Here is a 17,853-nt window from a genome sequence, read left to right as displayed (position 1 = left end):
AGTCAGGAATAACATTTAGCCTCAGAAACAGTTCAAAGAGATTATTCAAAAGCAGAGACCAAGTTTAGTGTAAATAATGAATAAGATTCTAGCATATCAAATCACACAAAATATCAGAACCCTACACTTAAATGAACTCATGGGTTGAAATAGCTGAAAATAGCTTATAATTATTTTCAGGCCGATGTGGGAAGGTTTCCTGGACATTCACTCTAATCCATATGGATCTTAAGGCTGAAATAATGGGTTGAAATAGCTGAAAATTGTTCCAGGCTGATATGGGTAGGTTTCTTGGACATTCACTCTAATCTGTATGGATCTTAAGGCTGAACTCATGGGTTGAAATAGCTGCAAATAACTTAGAATTTTGCAGGCCGATGTGGGATTGTTTCCTGGACATTCAGTCCAATCCATATGGATCATAAGGTTGCAACAGCTGGAAATACCTCAAAATTGTTCCAGGCCGATATAGATAGGTTTCAAGGACATTCAGTCCAATCCATATGGATCTTAAGGCTGAACTCATAGGTTGAAATAGCTGAAAAAAGCTTAGATGTGTTCTAGGCCGATATGAGTATGTTTCCTTGACATTCAGTCCAATCCATATGGATCTTAAGGCTGAGCTCATGGGTTGGAATAGCTAACAGTTGTTTCAAGGCGGTACGGGTAGGTTTCCGGGACATTCGGTCCAATCCATATGGATCTTAAGGCTGAACTCATGGGTTGAAATAGCTAAAAAAAAAAGCTTAGAACTGTTTTCAGGCCGATGTGGGCAGGTTTCCTGGACATTCAGTCCAATCCATATTGATCTTAAGGCTGAACTAATGGGTTCAAATAGCTGAAAATGGCTTAGAATTGTTCCAGACCGATGTAGGTATGTTTCATGGACATTCAGTCAAATCTTTAAGGATCTTAAGGCTGAACTTATGGGTTGAAATAGCTGTAAACAGCTTAGAGTTGTTCCAGGCTGATATGGGTAGGTTTCCTGGACATTCGGTCCAATCCATAAGATCTTAAGGCTGAACTCATGGGTTGAAATAGCTGAAAATAGATTTGAATTGTTCTAGGCTGACATGGGTAGGTTTCCTGGACATGCAGTCTATTCCATATGGATCTTAAGGCTGAACTGTCTCATAAGTTGAAATAGCTGAAAATAATTAATTAATTGAGGTATCCCGTGTTATATAAACCATCGCACATCATTGAACAGCTCAGCGCACTTCGGCGCAGACCAGCACACTTCACCAGTGACCATCAACTATTCAAGAAAGTTCAAATCAAGAGGAATGTTAGCAGTGTAACGTGTAACCGGGCGGGGACGTTTAGATATTTTTATCCTCGGGTTTGTACCAGTTTCCTGGGATTTGAAAAGCAATTCAAAAGTTCTAAAGTCAATTAAAAGTTTACACTATCACTATCAAATATGAAACAAATACTATACAACATAAAACGAATTTCAACACCGTTCGGCTTTTACTCCCGGGGACACTGTCGTTTACAGTAAAAGACGTAAATCTACACATGTATACGTTCTTATAAACAATAACTTGAGTTGTGGTATGATTGCCAATGTTCATAATTATGTCATACTTATTATACTCCCCCTAATAATGAATCTATAATGACAAGTGCACATCATATTAAGGTAAATACACATCATATAATGAAAATGGTCATAACAAGACAGTGTTGGCGTTCCATAGTAATCTATGCCTGGGATAAGAAAATCCTTAGTTTTTCGAAAAATTCAAAGTTTTGTAAACAAGAAATTTATAAAAATGACCACATAATTGATATTCATGTCAACACCGAACTGCTGACTACTGGGCAGGTATACCCTCGGGGACGAAACGTCCAACAGCAGAGGCATCGACCCAGTGGTGTAAATAGTTATCAAAGTTACCAGGAGACCCAGGTGAGTGAAGTTATAGAACTTTTTGATAATGTCCAAATTTGAGGTCGGCTGACTTTTCCAACCCCGTTCTTAAATTCATAAAAAATTCCCTATGGAAAGCTTTTGTCCACACTTGGTACTTTTGATAGTCAATCTCCTAAAGTGACCAGGAGTGAAGACCTAGGTGGGTATTCATATGGAACTTTTTTGATTGAGGTCCAAAGTTGGTAGGGTGACCCTACTACCTCCCTTCTTTCCTTCATTAAAAATTCCCTACGACAAAGCTTTTGTCTACAGTGATAAATAGTTTTACAAATAATAGGCAATTGCCTCAGGTTGCCTGAACCCAAAGACCCAGGTGCGTAAAAGTACGGAACTTTTTGAATTGAGCTCCAAGGTTGGGGCAGGGTATCCCTACCACGTCCCTTTTTATAAATTAAAGAAGGGGATGGAAAAATCACCCTATCATAACTTTGTACCTTAATTAAAAAGTTTCATGACTTTATCCACCCGCGTGCAGTCAAGCTTATGATAACCTTTTATCCACACATGATACCAATAATAGCCAATTGCCTATGGTTGCTTTGACCGAACCCCCAGGTGGTAAAAGGTGGGACTATTTTAATTTAGGTCCAAAGTTATGGTAGGGTGACACCACCTCATCTATTCTGCAATTCATAAAAAAAATCCCTACGGGAAAGGTTTTGTCCAATGTAGGTAAGGTTTATAAACGTTTTTGATTGAGGTTAAAAGTTTAGGTAGTGTGCCCCTACCACCTCCCTCCTTTAATTTATCAAAAGTTCCCTACGGCAAAGCTTTTGTCAACAATAAGTACAGAGGTTGTTTGGACCCAACGACCAAGATGGGTAAAGTGTTTTAACGTTTTTAATTGAGGTGCCAATTTGGGGTAGGGTGACCCTACCACTTCCCCTCTTTAATTTATAAAAAAAATCCCTGTGGCAAAGGTTTTGTCCACATAAGGTACAACTGATAGGTTATTGCATAAGGTTGCATGAACCAAAAGACCCGGGTGGGTTAAGTTATGGAACGTTTTTTAATTGATGTCCAAAGTTGGGATAGGCTGATTTTTCCATTCACTTTTTTAATTCATACAAAACTCCCTACGGCTAAGCTTTTATCCACATTAGGTACAAATAATAGGCAATTGCATAAGGTTTCCTGGACCTAAAGACCCAGGTGAGTTAAGCTATGGAAATATTTTGATTGAGGTCCAAAGTTAAAAGAATACATGTCAGTTTTCCAAATCCCATGTACAGAATGAGGATAAATCATGGATATCTATATATTAATAGATCAAAAAAGAGGGACGAAATATACCAGACGGACAGTCAAACTGCCAACGAGGCTCACGTTTTGTTTTTCTTATTTTAATTGCTTCACGGGAATATAATATACGAAATTTTTATATTTAGAGAGCTTATATTTTTCTGCATTTTTTAAACTCGTCTATAAATAAAACTAACCTTTGAAGTACATTATCATAACATTAAAATAAATTGCAAAAAATACCAAGTAGTCCAAGATCAAGATATTTATAAATATCTTCGAAGTTGGGATTGAGAACTTTGTTTTCCTAAAACATATCTTTTTTGCAGTTTAGCAAGGTTCTTAAATTGAAGAAAATACAGTTCTAAAATTTATATTGTTGACTTAAAGTAAGAATTGTATGTATAGTAAAAATAAATGTGGCGTTTGCTCTGTATAAACAACATACATATTAAATTCGTTAAGTTGTCACATATTTATACGCATAATTTCTACATGACGTAATGAAATAAACAGCCTCACAATTTTGGGTTTTCCAGAATTTCCAGAATTTGACAAATCTGTGTGTTTTTTCAAAGTGAATAAACAAAGACACAACTTATGGATATAGAGGTAAGATACAATTGAATTGTACAAACATATCAATTGTTTTAGTTTCATTTGAGTTTTAACTTATTTCCTGATATTTATTCGTTGACGTACCGGTAATTTGAAAAGGTTTCATCGAAACTATTTTTACATTTCTCTCATGAACAGTTTCCGGTTAATTGAAAAGTATATATTCACCAAAGTAGGCACGGGGTTTAAGTATGCATTTCCCTGCAAATATATTATATTTTTCTATGAAAAACTTATTTGTTCATTGAATTACGGTATTATTCTTAAAGGCTTTTACATTATCTTTCAGATGCACCAAAAATTAGCTCAATTGCGTTTATTTTAGTTAAATGCCGACACTTCGAAATTTGAAGACGTATATATATATGATGACCTATGCGCTTGCTTCAAACTATAACTTAAGTGTACGGTCTTTAATCATATATATCTCAATTAAACATGTATATCTTGCTTTTAACATTGGGTTGTCGGATTTTTCAGAATTAGTGCCGACCTGTAGAATAATTTGACTCCTTATCAATTTTACTATAACTACTTTAGTTTCTGAAATATAAGTCAAAAACTGCATGTTATCCTTATTTTCTATTTTAGCCGAACGCGTGACGGTCACGTTTCTTGGCCACAAAAGAATCAAATTATATACTTTAAGCAAAATACCATAAGGACCAATATAACACGTTTACATCAAGAGCAAGTAAAAACAACTGAATCACGATCGAGTTTTCGGGCCTTTACTCACAGGCACTTGTTTCTGTCAATATGGGGTTTACTATCCATACCCGTACTAAAATTAAAAATCGAGTGATTTTTTAGTACGGGTATGGATAGTAAACCACATATTGACAGAAACAAGTGCCTGTGCTAAAATGTTATTGAATATAGATACATATATAGTAACAGTATCTATCCGTCACTCCAACTGCCCAAGGCGTTTTGAACGCAAATGCTGTGAAACTGTTTAACAAATATCTTTCAAACTTTGATGGTTTGTATGCCATTATATTTAAAAAAAACAAAAAAAAAAAAAAAAAACAGAAAAACACAGATGTGGTATGATTGCCAATTGGACAACTCTGCACAAAAGAACAAATGACACAGAAATTAACAGATCTTTATAGGTCACTGTAAAGCCTTCAACAATACGCAAAGCCCATGTCGCATTGTCGGCTTTGAAAGACCCCAAAATCACAAAATTTTATATGAAACCAAACGACAAAACTACATGTATATTAATGTAAAAACAACTGAACGAAAAACAAATGTTTAACACAGCAACAAACGACAACTGAATTACAGGCTCCTAACTTGGTACAGACAAATATATACAAAATGTGGCGGGGTTAAACATGTTAGCGGAATCTCAACCCTACCCTTAATTCGGACAGTGATGTAACAGCATAGCATATGAACGAACTATATGTCTATTCTCAATTTTATAAAAACACATGGACCTGACATGGTACTTGTACATTCCAACAACAAAAAGTACATATCTGAGAAGACTCGCAGTCAGTGACAGCAAGTTCAAAGCCAATAAAAAAAAAATCGTGCATCAAGACTAAATTATCAATCACATCCAACATACATTCTAATGCAACAACGTTTGTAACGTTCATTTTGATTGGATAACGTCACTTTCTTACATGGCATCAATTGACAATTGCTGCTATGGGACGTACGCGCAAGCGCAGACGGCACATGACAGATTTTAAATACATTTTTTAACGTTTTTTTCTGTCAGTTTCATTAGAATGGAGATAACAATATTGTATTTTAAGCTCCGACGGCATCAATTTGGGATTTGATGGTCGCAAATACTCGTATACTGTCTCCGCTAACGCGTCGCCAGTAAACTTAATTTGCGACCATCAAATCCCCAATTGATGCCGTCGGAGCTTAAAATACAATACAGTTATCTCCTAAATGGATGGATGCAGTGGAAAGACGTCACATAAACAGTTAGAGAAAACCATTACCTTGTTCAACGCCAAGATACATGCGTCGACAGATGGTAGATCCATTAAAGTGCATATGTATATAACAATAGTGTCTAGTCTGCTATTAATTTACGGTAGCAAAATCTATATTTATACCAATAACAAAATGTTGTGTCCTAAGTCAACGGATGCCCCATCTGCACTATAATTTCCATGTTAAGTGGACCGTGAAAATGGGGTATAATCTCTAATTTGGCATTAAGAAGATCATATCACAAGGAACATTGGTACTAAGTTTCAAGCTGATTGGACTTCAACTTCATGAAAAACTTCTCGACCATAATCTTTAACCTACCTGGACCAAAAATCTTTAACCTGAAGCGGGACGAACGAATGGACGGACGAACGAACAGACGGACTGACGCACAGACCAGAAAACATAATGGCATAAATAGGACATAAAACCAATATTCAAATACAGAGATGAATTGCTAACATTTAGAATAAGTTTATTTAAAGGGTCAATAAGCTTATATCTATGGAAGAATAAAGTACAAGTTTTAAGTTATTTGTGGTAACGAAATCCCTAACTTAATAATTTACCACTAATACACATAAATTACGTTTGTTGAAATCTAAAACATCACAACAGACACGAGCATAGCGGATGTTAAAAAGGTATTATCAAGAATTCATATTCATTAATTTTTATAAATTTAAAAATAACAGTTTGCAGTATTTGCAATATTCTTCGAATTATAAAGGGGTTTCTTCCTCATGTGTATATTATAACCGAGCCGTATTTTGGAATTGTTTACGCAATGCTCTTAGATTTTAAATTTATTTAGAATTCTATTTTTCTTTTATTTGAGTGTCAACTGTTTGTCTCTTATAGACGAAACGCGCCTCTGCTATGCAACGTTTTGTCTTGATATAATTTTTTTCCCGCATCAATCGGGTCAATGCATCTGCTGGTTGAAGTTAACTCCCCGAGGTTATTACAAGCCACGTAGTCAACATTTCTGCGTTATCATGATATATCACTGATATAAATGTAAACATAGTCATATTTTTAAACTTACAGTTGGCGTAATTCTGAAAACTCAAGCAAAACTATTTACCGTAGTCGTATTTTGGAAAAATCTGTGAAAAATTATTGACCCTCTTCTAATTTATACTTGATTTGGCTATTTAACTTTTTTCTATTCGAGCATCACTGAGAGTCTTATGAAGATGTAACCCGCGTCTGGCATGCAAGATCTTAGGCCTAATACTTTTTTGAACAGGGATAAATGAAAAAAAATCAGACTTCTAGTACAAATGTATGTACACAATACATACTGCTTATAGTTGTAATTATTACATAGTTTACCTAACATCTTTAAATAAATTGGTATTTGTATGTTGTAGATAAAAAACACATCTGTGAACAGACTGTAACACTTAGTTATGTCCAGTAAAGAGGCTACTGCAGACAAAGAGTTTCACCGAAAAAGTTCTTGTCTACGTCAAATGAAAAATCTTACTGGTAAACAACCTTACAAATGTGATGAATGTTGTAAAGAATTTAGTAGCAAAGGCAATTATAATATACACAAGAAAATCCATACTGGTGAAAAACCTTACAAATGTGATATTTGTGGAAAAGGATTTGTCCAAAACAGTAACTGTAAAGTTCATTTGAGAAAACATACTGGCGAAACACCTTACAAATGTGATAAATGTGGAAAAGTATTTGGTCATAAAGGCAATTATAATATACACAAGGAAATCCATACTGGTGGAAAACCTTACAAATGTGATATTTGTGGAAAGGAATTTTGCCAAAAAAATATTTATCAAATTCACACGAGAACACATACTAGCGAAAAACCTTACAAATGTGATGTATGTGATAAGGAATTTGGTCAGAAAGGTAACTATAATGAACACATGAGAATTCATACTGGGGAAAAACATTTTAAATGTGTTTTTTGTGATCAAGAGTTTCACCGAGAAAGCGCCTGTCGAATTCACATGAGAAAGCATACTGGTGAACAACCTTACAGATGTGATGTTTGTGGAAAACAGTTTCGCAGAAAAAATAATTGTCTAACTCACATGAGAACACATACTGGCGAAAAACCTTACAAATGTGATATTTGTGAAAAAAAGTTTGGCAAAAAAGATAGTTGTCTAATTCACATGAGAACACATACTGGTGAAAAACCTTACAAATGTGATGAATGTGGTAAAGAATTTAGTGCCAAGAGCAACTATAATGTACACATGAAAAAACATACTGGCGAAAAACCTTACGCATGTTATATTTGTGGAAAAGAATTTGGCCAAAGCAGTTCTTGTCGTACACACATGATAACACATACTGGCGAAAAACCTTACAGATGTGATGTTTGTGGTAAAGCATTTGGTCACAAAAGCAATCGTAATAAACACATGAAAATCCATACTTGGAAAGATAAGATGTGATATTTTGAAAAAGAGTTGGCAGAATCAGTAATTGTCTGAGACATACAAAAACACATAGTGATATAGAAGACCTAAAATGTGACGTATGGGTACAAGCTTTAGTTCCGACGGTTATTATCGTAAAGACATTATAACCCATACTTGTGATGAATAATTGCATGCACATTTACCTGTATCGGTAAATAATTTAGTGAAAAAAATCACTTTTATAGGCACACGAGAATTCATGAAATTTACAAAAGTGGTGTTGAGTGAAGGATTAAGTGACAATAGATACACGAGAAATCATGAATGTTATGATCTTTACAAGTGTGGTATGCGAAAATGCATACATGTGATGACCTTTATACAAGTATGTCCTTCCGATAACGTTCATATAACACTTGTACTCAATTTTGGTAGGAGTATGTCCTTCCGATAATATTCATATAACACTAGTACGAAGTTTTTGTATGAAATGTCCTTCCGATAACGTTCATATAACTCTGGTACTCAATTTTTTGTGGGAATATGTTCTTCCGATATATTCATTTACTAAGTTTTTGTAGGAGTACGTCCTTCCGATAACGTTCATATAACACTGGTACTAAGTTTTTGCATTAGTATGTCCTTCCGATAACGTTCTAAAAAGACTTGAACTTACTTATTCTTGGGCTAGACCCAAACAAAACGTACATATAGCACTTTTACTGCCTACTAGAGGTATATGGTAGTATCATCTGTTTTTTTTTAATTATTTGATGCCGTGGGATTGGGATTTTTAGTTTCAATGTAAACCATGTCCGGTTTTTAACTTGTATTTACAGCAAAGATAGCCAGTTTTGTGTTCTGAAATATATTGTAACAGTTTAATTTTACATGTCCGGTAGCATCGTTACTTCTCAAAACATCTTCCGAACAATATCTGGACATCGGTGTCGTGGGCATGTACAATTGCCAAACCACACATGAACGTTGTTTAGTCTTCGTAGATTTATTCCAACTTGAAGTCTTTTTGAGTCTACGACAAGCAGAACATGATATTTTATTATACCATTGAATATTGAAGCCATAGTCATGATGACGTCAAGATCGATTACTTGATTGGTGTTCCGTTAACGTAGCCGCAGAACAAAAACGCAAGAGCTACTTTTGAATATTTCTACAATTTTAAGTAGTTTTCCACTCACAAACACATAATATTTTCAACATTTATTAAACTATTTTTTTTTTACATTTTTTACTTTTATGTTGTTTTAAAATATCAATTTGACTTGAATTTAGGACCCCGCTAACATGTTTAACCCCGCTACATTCAAAATGTATGTGCCTGTCCCAAGTCAGAAGCCTGTACATCAGTGGTTGTCGTTTGTTTATGTTACATTTTTGTTTTTCGTTCAATTTTTGTGCATAAAGAAGGCCGTTAGTTTTCTTGTTTGCATTGTTTTACATTGTCATTTCGGGGCCTTTTATAACTGACTATGCGGTATGGGCTTTGCTCATTGTTGAAGGCCGTGCGATGACCTATAGTTGATAATTTTTGTGTTATTTTGGTCTCTTGTGCAGAGTTGTCTCATTGACAATCATACCACATCTTCTTTTTTATATTTATACGAGTATATTAAATAAACATGTTTATACCAAGCTAAGTCAGTTTATATCTTGTTTTTCGTCTGACTATACAAAAGGCGAGGATAGCTACTTTGATAGATCAGGTTGACTGATAAGCTGTCTATATAAAGTAATGGGACAATGCATGGCATGAAGACATCACCAAATCACCGTATGCAATACTCAAAAAGACATCCAGAGCTTACCATATAGTCATCAACTACCCACCAACAAACCGTGAGCTTTGGTTGGCTCTTAACTCAAATCCAAGAGCACAGCAAAATGTCAAAATATTCTATTCAAACTGGGTGACCTGTGAGAAAAACTTTGAAATTTTCCAAAGAAATACACACACCCCTCAACTTTTAATAAGGAGATTTGGTATTAATGCAAATGAGTCAACTATCCACAGGGGCTTGTTTAGTATAGGATAGCGATCGCCATTGACAGTAAAACCTCGTCTGACCCATTAAACAAGCCCCTGTGAACTATCCCACACAGTTCAAATGTAGAGGATGTGAGCAATTATATAAAGGCAACCATATAATCTTCAACAATGAAAAAAACAACATACGGTATTGTCGGCTACAATAGTTAATGAATTGAAAAATATGAAACAGTTCAATTGAGAAAAATAACGGCCTATTTTAAAACAACATGAATTACGAAAAACACATATAAAAGACATCAACAAACGACAACCACTGAACTACATGCTTCTGAGTTGGAGCAGGCACATGCAATATATTGTGGCGTTTAACATGCTTGTAAACAGCTGGGACAGTTTTGTTACAGCACAGCATAAGAACAAACTATACAAATCATAAAATATTCCGAATCTTTTCACTAATTCATTATGATCTCTTATATATGGAGAAAGAATAAAAAAAAACCTAACAATTCCAGGATTTTATTGTGAGCCTGTGCATGTATGGCGACACATGTCACCATCCTTATGTATTTTTAGATAAATTGCTTCAAAGTTGACTGATATGCATAGAATTTGGCAGAAAAAGGATGACATTACTTAATATAGAGCAAGTTTTTTTTTATTTCCCCTGTCTGGTTTCGTAAATTTCCTATCAATTCTAACTGATTTAGTTTTATTTCCAACTAACAGGGTGGATCTGAGATTCAGCTTTCAAAATTTCATTGGGTGAACAGTGATTTTCAAGTACAATTTGAATTGATTGATTTGAGGTTTCAAAATGTCCGGTGGCAAATATTTCAGGCATGTTCAGGACCATACAATACAATTTGAAATTATTGTGTCAAAAAAAACCACACATTTATAGATCTAATGCAGCCATCAAAAAGGTTACAAAAAACATCCCATCAGTTGTAAAAGTGAAAGATAAAATAATACATGTTTTAATGTAGTATATTCTCTGTATATGATATAAACGTTTGGGTAGTGTGCATAGTTGCAGACAAACCTTGCAAACTGTATGTATTAAATTTAAGTTCAATTAACATTCTGTCTTTCGTGAAAAATGATATAATAAAAAAAATCTGAGAACATACATGCATCCTCTATAGGTAACACTTGGTGCATTATAAAAATTCCACCTTGAAATTGTACACTGTAGAAGGAAGAAGTCAGACTCTGTGCTCTGAATATGCGTACATTTGGTATATATATTTATATTAAAGATCATAGTGGAAAATAGTTGAGAAATCTCAATTGTAAATCATGTCCAACTCAACAACAAAACACACCCATCCCTGTACAACCAAGTGTAAATTAACATGAACCATAATGATATTAATATGTTTACGTGTTTTCAGTTTGTTTCTGCATTTGAAGAAATATATCAAACAAACATATCTCTTTCATTTCGTTTTGGCGATCGGGGCGCTTTTCTTGGTTTACCTTCGACAATTATTGAAATAATTATGCGATTATTCGTTTATTGTTGTAACAGGGTCTGAGAGATATAATTTTATTTCATCCCAACGGATGCGCATTAAGTGTTGACATCCCAAAATGACAGGCCTTTGTTAACTTTTTCCTCATTCCGATGTTGCTGTCCTGTGTAAACTAAAGGAGTAGGGGCATTAAGGCCTGGTTTTGGCCCAGGAAAATAAAATGTTTGATAACTTTTTCAAATTGGCACATAATCTTTAGAAATGCATAGGACCAAGAAATATAAATGAAAAACATTAAGATTCTTATGTGATGACGTCACAATTACGGCATAATATGTACTGTTTTCACAAAAACGATGAAAATTCAGAATTTATGCAGTTTTCTATCTTTATTTCTGTTGTGGAAACATCGTGCGCAGCCAAGAAACAACAAAATAATTTAACTGAAGCTTTATCATTACTATTGACAAAATCTCACGAAATATAAAGTTGTTTCTTGGGTGCGCACATACTTTTCCAATCGAAAATATACTTAAAAATTTGAAGAAAAACAAGGAAAAACACAAAATTTTACAAAATATGCAAATTAAGGCATGATTTGTTGCCATGGTAACTTGTTCAATGTCCAAAATTATTTAGTTTTTCTGAATACCTTCTACCTGAGATACTTTTCAGTAATTTAAAAATATGTATGATAACTTTTAAATTTGCAGTAATTTTTGGGCCAAATAAGGGCCTTATTGCCCCTACTAAGATTACAGTATCGGCAATCTATTTTTACAAGCTTCAAGAACCATATTTTATGTACAGTCCAATAATATTCTAAAAGTGGAAAAGTTGTGTGCCAAAATAACCAGACAGTTGTATCATTCTACTATGTTAATTCCATTTCAAAAATCATTTTCTGCCTGATTTTCAAAGACTGCTTGTACTATGTATTTTCAGCAAATTATATCCAGTATCATTTTCCAAAAGAATTTTATTTTTCTATTTTGCAAGAAGCGTTTTTTTGGCAACCAATTTAAAACGAATTGGTTTCTTACGAAATTGCACAAATAGTGTCACAAAAATTCCCCGTATTTTCACAAATTAACCTGCGTCTCTAAAGTTTGGATTTACAGGGGCGTAGCAGCCAGCCGCCGTACCAATAGTTTTCGTTATAATTTATTGAAAAAAACAAAGTTTTTGCACGGGATTAAAGAAAACAAGGTTTTTACAGGAAAAAACAAAGACAGAAAATCCCATTTATGAGTCATAGGCAATATAAACCAGTGGCGGATCCAGGGGGGGGGGGGGGGGGGGGGGTTCACGGGGTTGTTTTGGCCGATCAATGCGAATGGGAGCATATAGTTGGACCCCCTCTTTTACTCTGGGTTGGGACCCCCCCTTTTAAAATGGCTGGATCCGCCCCTGTAAACGGTATACATTTATTAATACTGGTTCAATAGAAATAAAGGGATGTGGTAGACTAGTAGCCAATTAATGAGACGAACTCTTAATCCAGGTTTCACAATGTGTTAAAAGTAAACAGTTATTGTAGGTCAAACTGAGTACGGCATTCAGCAAGCTAAAAACAAAGTGGGAACCGAAATGAAAAAATAAATTATCGAATCTTTTTTTAAATACTTTTTTTATGTCTAGATGATGCAACCGTAGCCTACCAATAACGATATTTTTGTGCCGTATAAGATATTATTCATTGTCTATCTTATTTCTTGGTTTGCAATATTTTGCAATTTGAGATATTATAGATCACTATACTGTGATGATTTAATTCTAGCCATGCCAGCTATCTTGACTACCAGGTAGAGTTACCCAACACAATTTTTAAACTAGGAACACCAATGATAGCTGTAGCAAAGTTAAACCAAAACGGTCAGCCGACTTCCCGTAAGAGCCTGAAGGCATATGTTCGGTAACCTTTGGCCCAGTAAGGCAGCGAAAAAAAAAGTTTGTACAGAAAAAAAACCATAGCCCCCCCCCAGAAAATCAAATGGTTGCTGCCTAACCTTTATACATTTTTTGTTATCAGTATTGTCTAAATCAGAGACATATAGAAGCTCTGTTTAGATAAATAGACCTATATACAATAAAAAAAAAAAAAAATAAAGGTACGAGTTGATGACGGTACGAGTTGGTAAAGATAAGTGCCGTTAAGGATATGTGCTGTCGTGTACATCAAAAAATACACGCATTTCGATATGGCGCTAGTAAAGCCGTCATGCAGCACGAACAGATGGTCCGAGTACACAGTTATTTCGTAGTGCATTTCTTTTAGACAATAAATGAAAATTAAAAAACTCCCACCTGCGCTTTCTCAATAATATTTTTACAGTGTGTTGTACTACTTTTGGGACAAATTATATCAATATTATAGAAAACTTCATCAGCTCTAACTCAAAATATGGACAATTTTGTGTTAAGGGGGTCTTGAAATCTTTTGACAGCTTCCGAAGTGCTAATTTCTGACCTTTTTCAGCTGGACCTAATCACTACTTTACATTAATATTTATGACCCAAATTTTTTTTACAGTGTCATTTCACCCCCCAACTTGCTATATGAGGCATAAAACATGGAGAAATAAATTTGGAAGGGGTATAACAAAAATTGGCAAGTAACACACTGTCCACACTAAGGACTATATTCGTATATATGTACTCGGACCTAATAGGATAGAATAAGTTGACCAATCTTAATAAAACTTGGTATGACTAAAGCTTAATATATTATAAGACTGCTTACAAAGTTTCATAGCAATAGAATATATATTATAGACAATATGATTAATTCTATATTCAACTTTGCGTGTTAAATTTAGACGTTAAAATTGAGAAATTTCAACTATCAACATTTGGGGCTTTTAAAATTTAAATATTGCAAAAAAATACTTTTAAAATGCCTTAATATATAATATATCATGTATTTAAAGCAATAGAGTACTCATTTGATATATCAGACTTAGCATAATTATTCAAAAGTCAAATTTATATGAGCCTATGCCTAAAAATGGAGGTTTTCTAATGAAGGGGGGCCTTACATGAAGATGTAATATTTTCCAGCAATTTTAAATTTGTGAAGCTTTTTGATTATAAATAATAAAAGTAAAATACGTAAAAAATGGATTTATTATTTTACAAAATTTACTTATGGATACTATCTTATGATCATAAATAAGCTTCTGTCCAAGTTTGTTACAAACTCAGGATAGTTTAAGAAAGTTATTAAAATTTTAAAAACTTTAACCACAGAGTGAATGTTATGTTTCCCTGCATAAAAACTAAGTCCATTTAAAAGTAAAATACGGAAAAAATGGATTTATTATTTTACAAAATGTACTTATGGATACTATCTTATGATCATAAATAAGCTTCTGTCCAAGTTTGGTACAAACCCAGGATAGTTTAAGAAAGTTATTAAAATTTTAAAAACTTTAACCACAGAGTGAATGTAATGTTTCCCCGCAGAAAAACTAAGTCCATTTAAAAGTAAAATACGGAAAAAATGGAATTTTATTTTTTTAAATTTACTTCTGGATACTATCTTATGATCATAAACAAGCTTCTGTCCAAGTTTGGTAGAAATCCAGTATAGTTTAAGAAAGTTATTAAAACTTCAAAAACTTTAACCTCAGAGTGAATATTTGTGGACGCCGCCGCCAACGACGACGACGACAGAATGTAGGATCGCTTAGTCTCGCTTTTTCGACTAAAGTCGAAGGCTCGACAAAAATGAGAAGATGTGGTTTGATTGACAATGAGACAACTCTCCTCAAGAGACCAAATAACACAGAAATTTAAACAACAATAGGTCACTGTATGGCCTTCAACAATATGTTACACAGGAACAAATGACAACCACTGAATTACAGGCTCCTGACTTGGGACAGGTTCAAACAGAATGTTGGATGTTTAATTAGTTTAAAGGTGCCAATCCTCCCCCTAAGACTACCAAGAGTGCACATGCTAAAATGTCTCACCTGTTTTTACTGAGCATTGATTTTATGTTGATAGTCCTAAATATGAAGTTTTACTTCATGTATCACATATATAAACTTAATTTGATCCAAGAAAATGAGGGCATACTCAGATAAATCAAGCCAGAAATACATTACACCTTACAATCATTCCATACATATCAATCATATTTGACCTATTACTTACATTCTTGTTTTCAAAATTCCAATAGGGATATACAGTAAATATACAAGAAACAGACCAAACCTTGAAAACTTCATATTGACCAATGAAACGAGGTCAGATGAACCCTGCCATACAGACATGTACACCTTACAATCATTCAATAGATCAAATATAGTTGACCTATGGCATATACTATATCATATCAGATGAAACATTCAAATCAGACATGTACACCTTACAATCATTCCATACACCAAAGTTGACATATTGCTTATAGTTTAAGAATAACAGTCCAAAACACAAAAACTTAACATTGAGTATTGAATTGAAAAAAATGAGGTCAAGGTCAAATAAAGCATGCCAGACTAACATGTACATCATAAAATATTTCCTTACATCAAATATAGTTTACTACAGTATCAGAAAGACAGGCCAAAACACAAAAACTTAATTTTAACCACTGAACCATGAAAATGAGGTCAAGGTCAGGTTACTAAAGCTTGTACACAGGAAAAAAAGGTGAAAATTTGATTGGTTAACTTCCAGTAATGGTTATTTTCTTATATGCAATGAAATGTTATGTGAAATTTTGTCTGTAGTACTAATCTTGTAACCTCAGGTTCCAAAATATTCTATAGAAACACCAAATAAAAAAAGAATGTTCAGTTGAACATTTCAACTTTTGTTACGGGAGTATTCTACCGAAGTTCAGTTTTTTTAGAATTAGAATCATTCATTCATTTCATGGAAATGAGATTTGCTGAAGCTAATACAACTGCATATTAAATTACATTTACCTAACACTAATGAATCATCATAAACTGACTTAATCACAAACTAATACATGTAAACTAAGCAAAGTTTTCAAAGTCAATAGACCATAACCTTAGAGGTGAGGCCAAATAATCTCCAAGGAAATGAGATGTGCCATTTCTAATACAGCTGCATACCAAATATCATTGATCTACCACTAGCGGTTACCCATAAACTGACATAATCACAAACTTATACATGTAAACTAAGCAAATGTTTAAAGTCAATAGACCATGACTGGAAGGGCAAGACAAAGTAATCTTAATGTGTCAATGCTAATTCAATTGCATACCAAATATCATTGACTTAGCACTAGTGGTTCCCTATAAACTGACATAATTACAAACTAATATATTGTTGATGCCACCTTAGCTGCTGCTGCCACCGACATCAGAAACCACATACCTATGTCTTGCTTTTTAGTCTGTCACGGAGAGACAAGAACAAATAAATTTTGTAAAGATTTATTATTTTAGAGGAAATAACTCCAAATTGGGATGTCTGATTGGTCTGAAAATCCTTCAACATAGAAAGAAGAAGTAGAAGAAAAAGTAAATTTTCGTTGTGCTTGGTCACATCTGTTTTTGGATCCAAAATTTAAAGAACTATAAGGCAGATTGGTGTACCTGTTCTAGATATCAACATCAAAACGGGAACATTTGATTTTGTAGTATATCAAAAACACTCCTCATAGAATTTACAAATTTATTTCAAGATAATGATAAACTACAAATTATACACATATTTCCTTTAATATATACAAATTGTGAATATACATTTAAAAATAAATGATTCAATTAAATAGTGATGTTGCAAGGTGAGATATATATAGATGAATAAATATAAAGTGTAGCAACATCAAATAGTTCTCATAATTATGATCATAAATATATACAAAAAATTAAATGAAATTTTATATAGATTAAAATTAATTTTGAAATAATGTCATGAATGTTATTAAGTTTATATTATAAATGTAAATGATTCAAAGTAAATAGTAATAACTTTAAAATTTCACACCAATTTACAAATTCACATAAGTTATATATAAATAAATATTTGTACTTGATTTTGAATTATCATTTAAATTGATTACATTTTTAGCAAGTACAATATTTTGCAATTCGCCTTTTTGGAATAAAAAGGACTATGGGTAATCTCATTGTCGTACACCAAAATTAAAATAATGTTACATCATTGGATGGATTTCCATTGATAAGAACGTTTTAAACCAAT

General features: G+C 33.6%; 1 protein-coding gene across 1 annotated transcript; it reads left to right on the top strand.

Annotated features, from left to right (window-relative positions):
- The first annotated feature begins 7,063 nt into the window (after positions 1 to 7,063).
- On the top strand, positions 7,064 to 8,251 carry LOC139526465 (zinc finger protein 227-like). The gene has a single exon (XM_071321613.1). The coding sequence runs from the start codon at positions 7,186 to 7,188 to the stop codon at positions 8,203 to 8,205; it is 1,020 nt and encodes a 339-aa protein (XP_071177714.1). The 5' UTR covers positions 7,064 to 7,185; the 3' UTR covers positions 8,206 to 8,251.
- The last annotated feature ends 9,602 nt before the right edge of the window (positions 8,252 to 17,853 follow it).

Source organism: Mytilus edulis, chromosome 6 (genome assembly GCF_963676685.1).
Source record: "Mytilus edulis chromosome 6, xbMytEdul2.2, whole genome shotgun sequence".
Taxonomy (NCBI): Eukaryota; Metazoa; Mollusca; class Bivalvia; order Mytilida; family Mytilidae; genus Mytilus; species Mytilus edulis.
The sequence above is the reverse complement of the archived record's forward strand: the minus strand, read 5'-3'. Positions and strand labels throughout refer to the sequence as shown.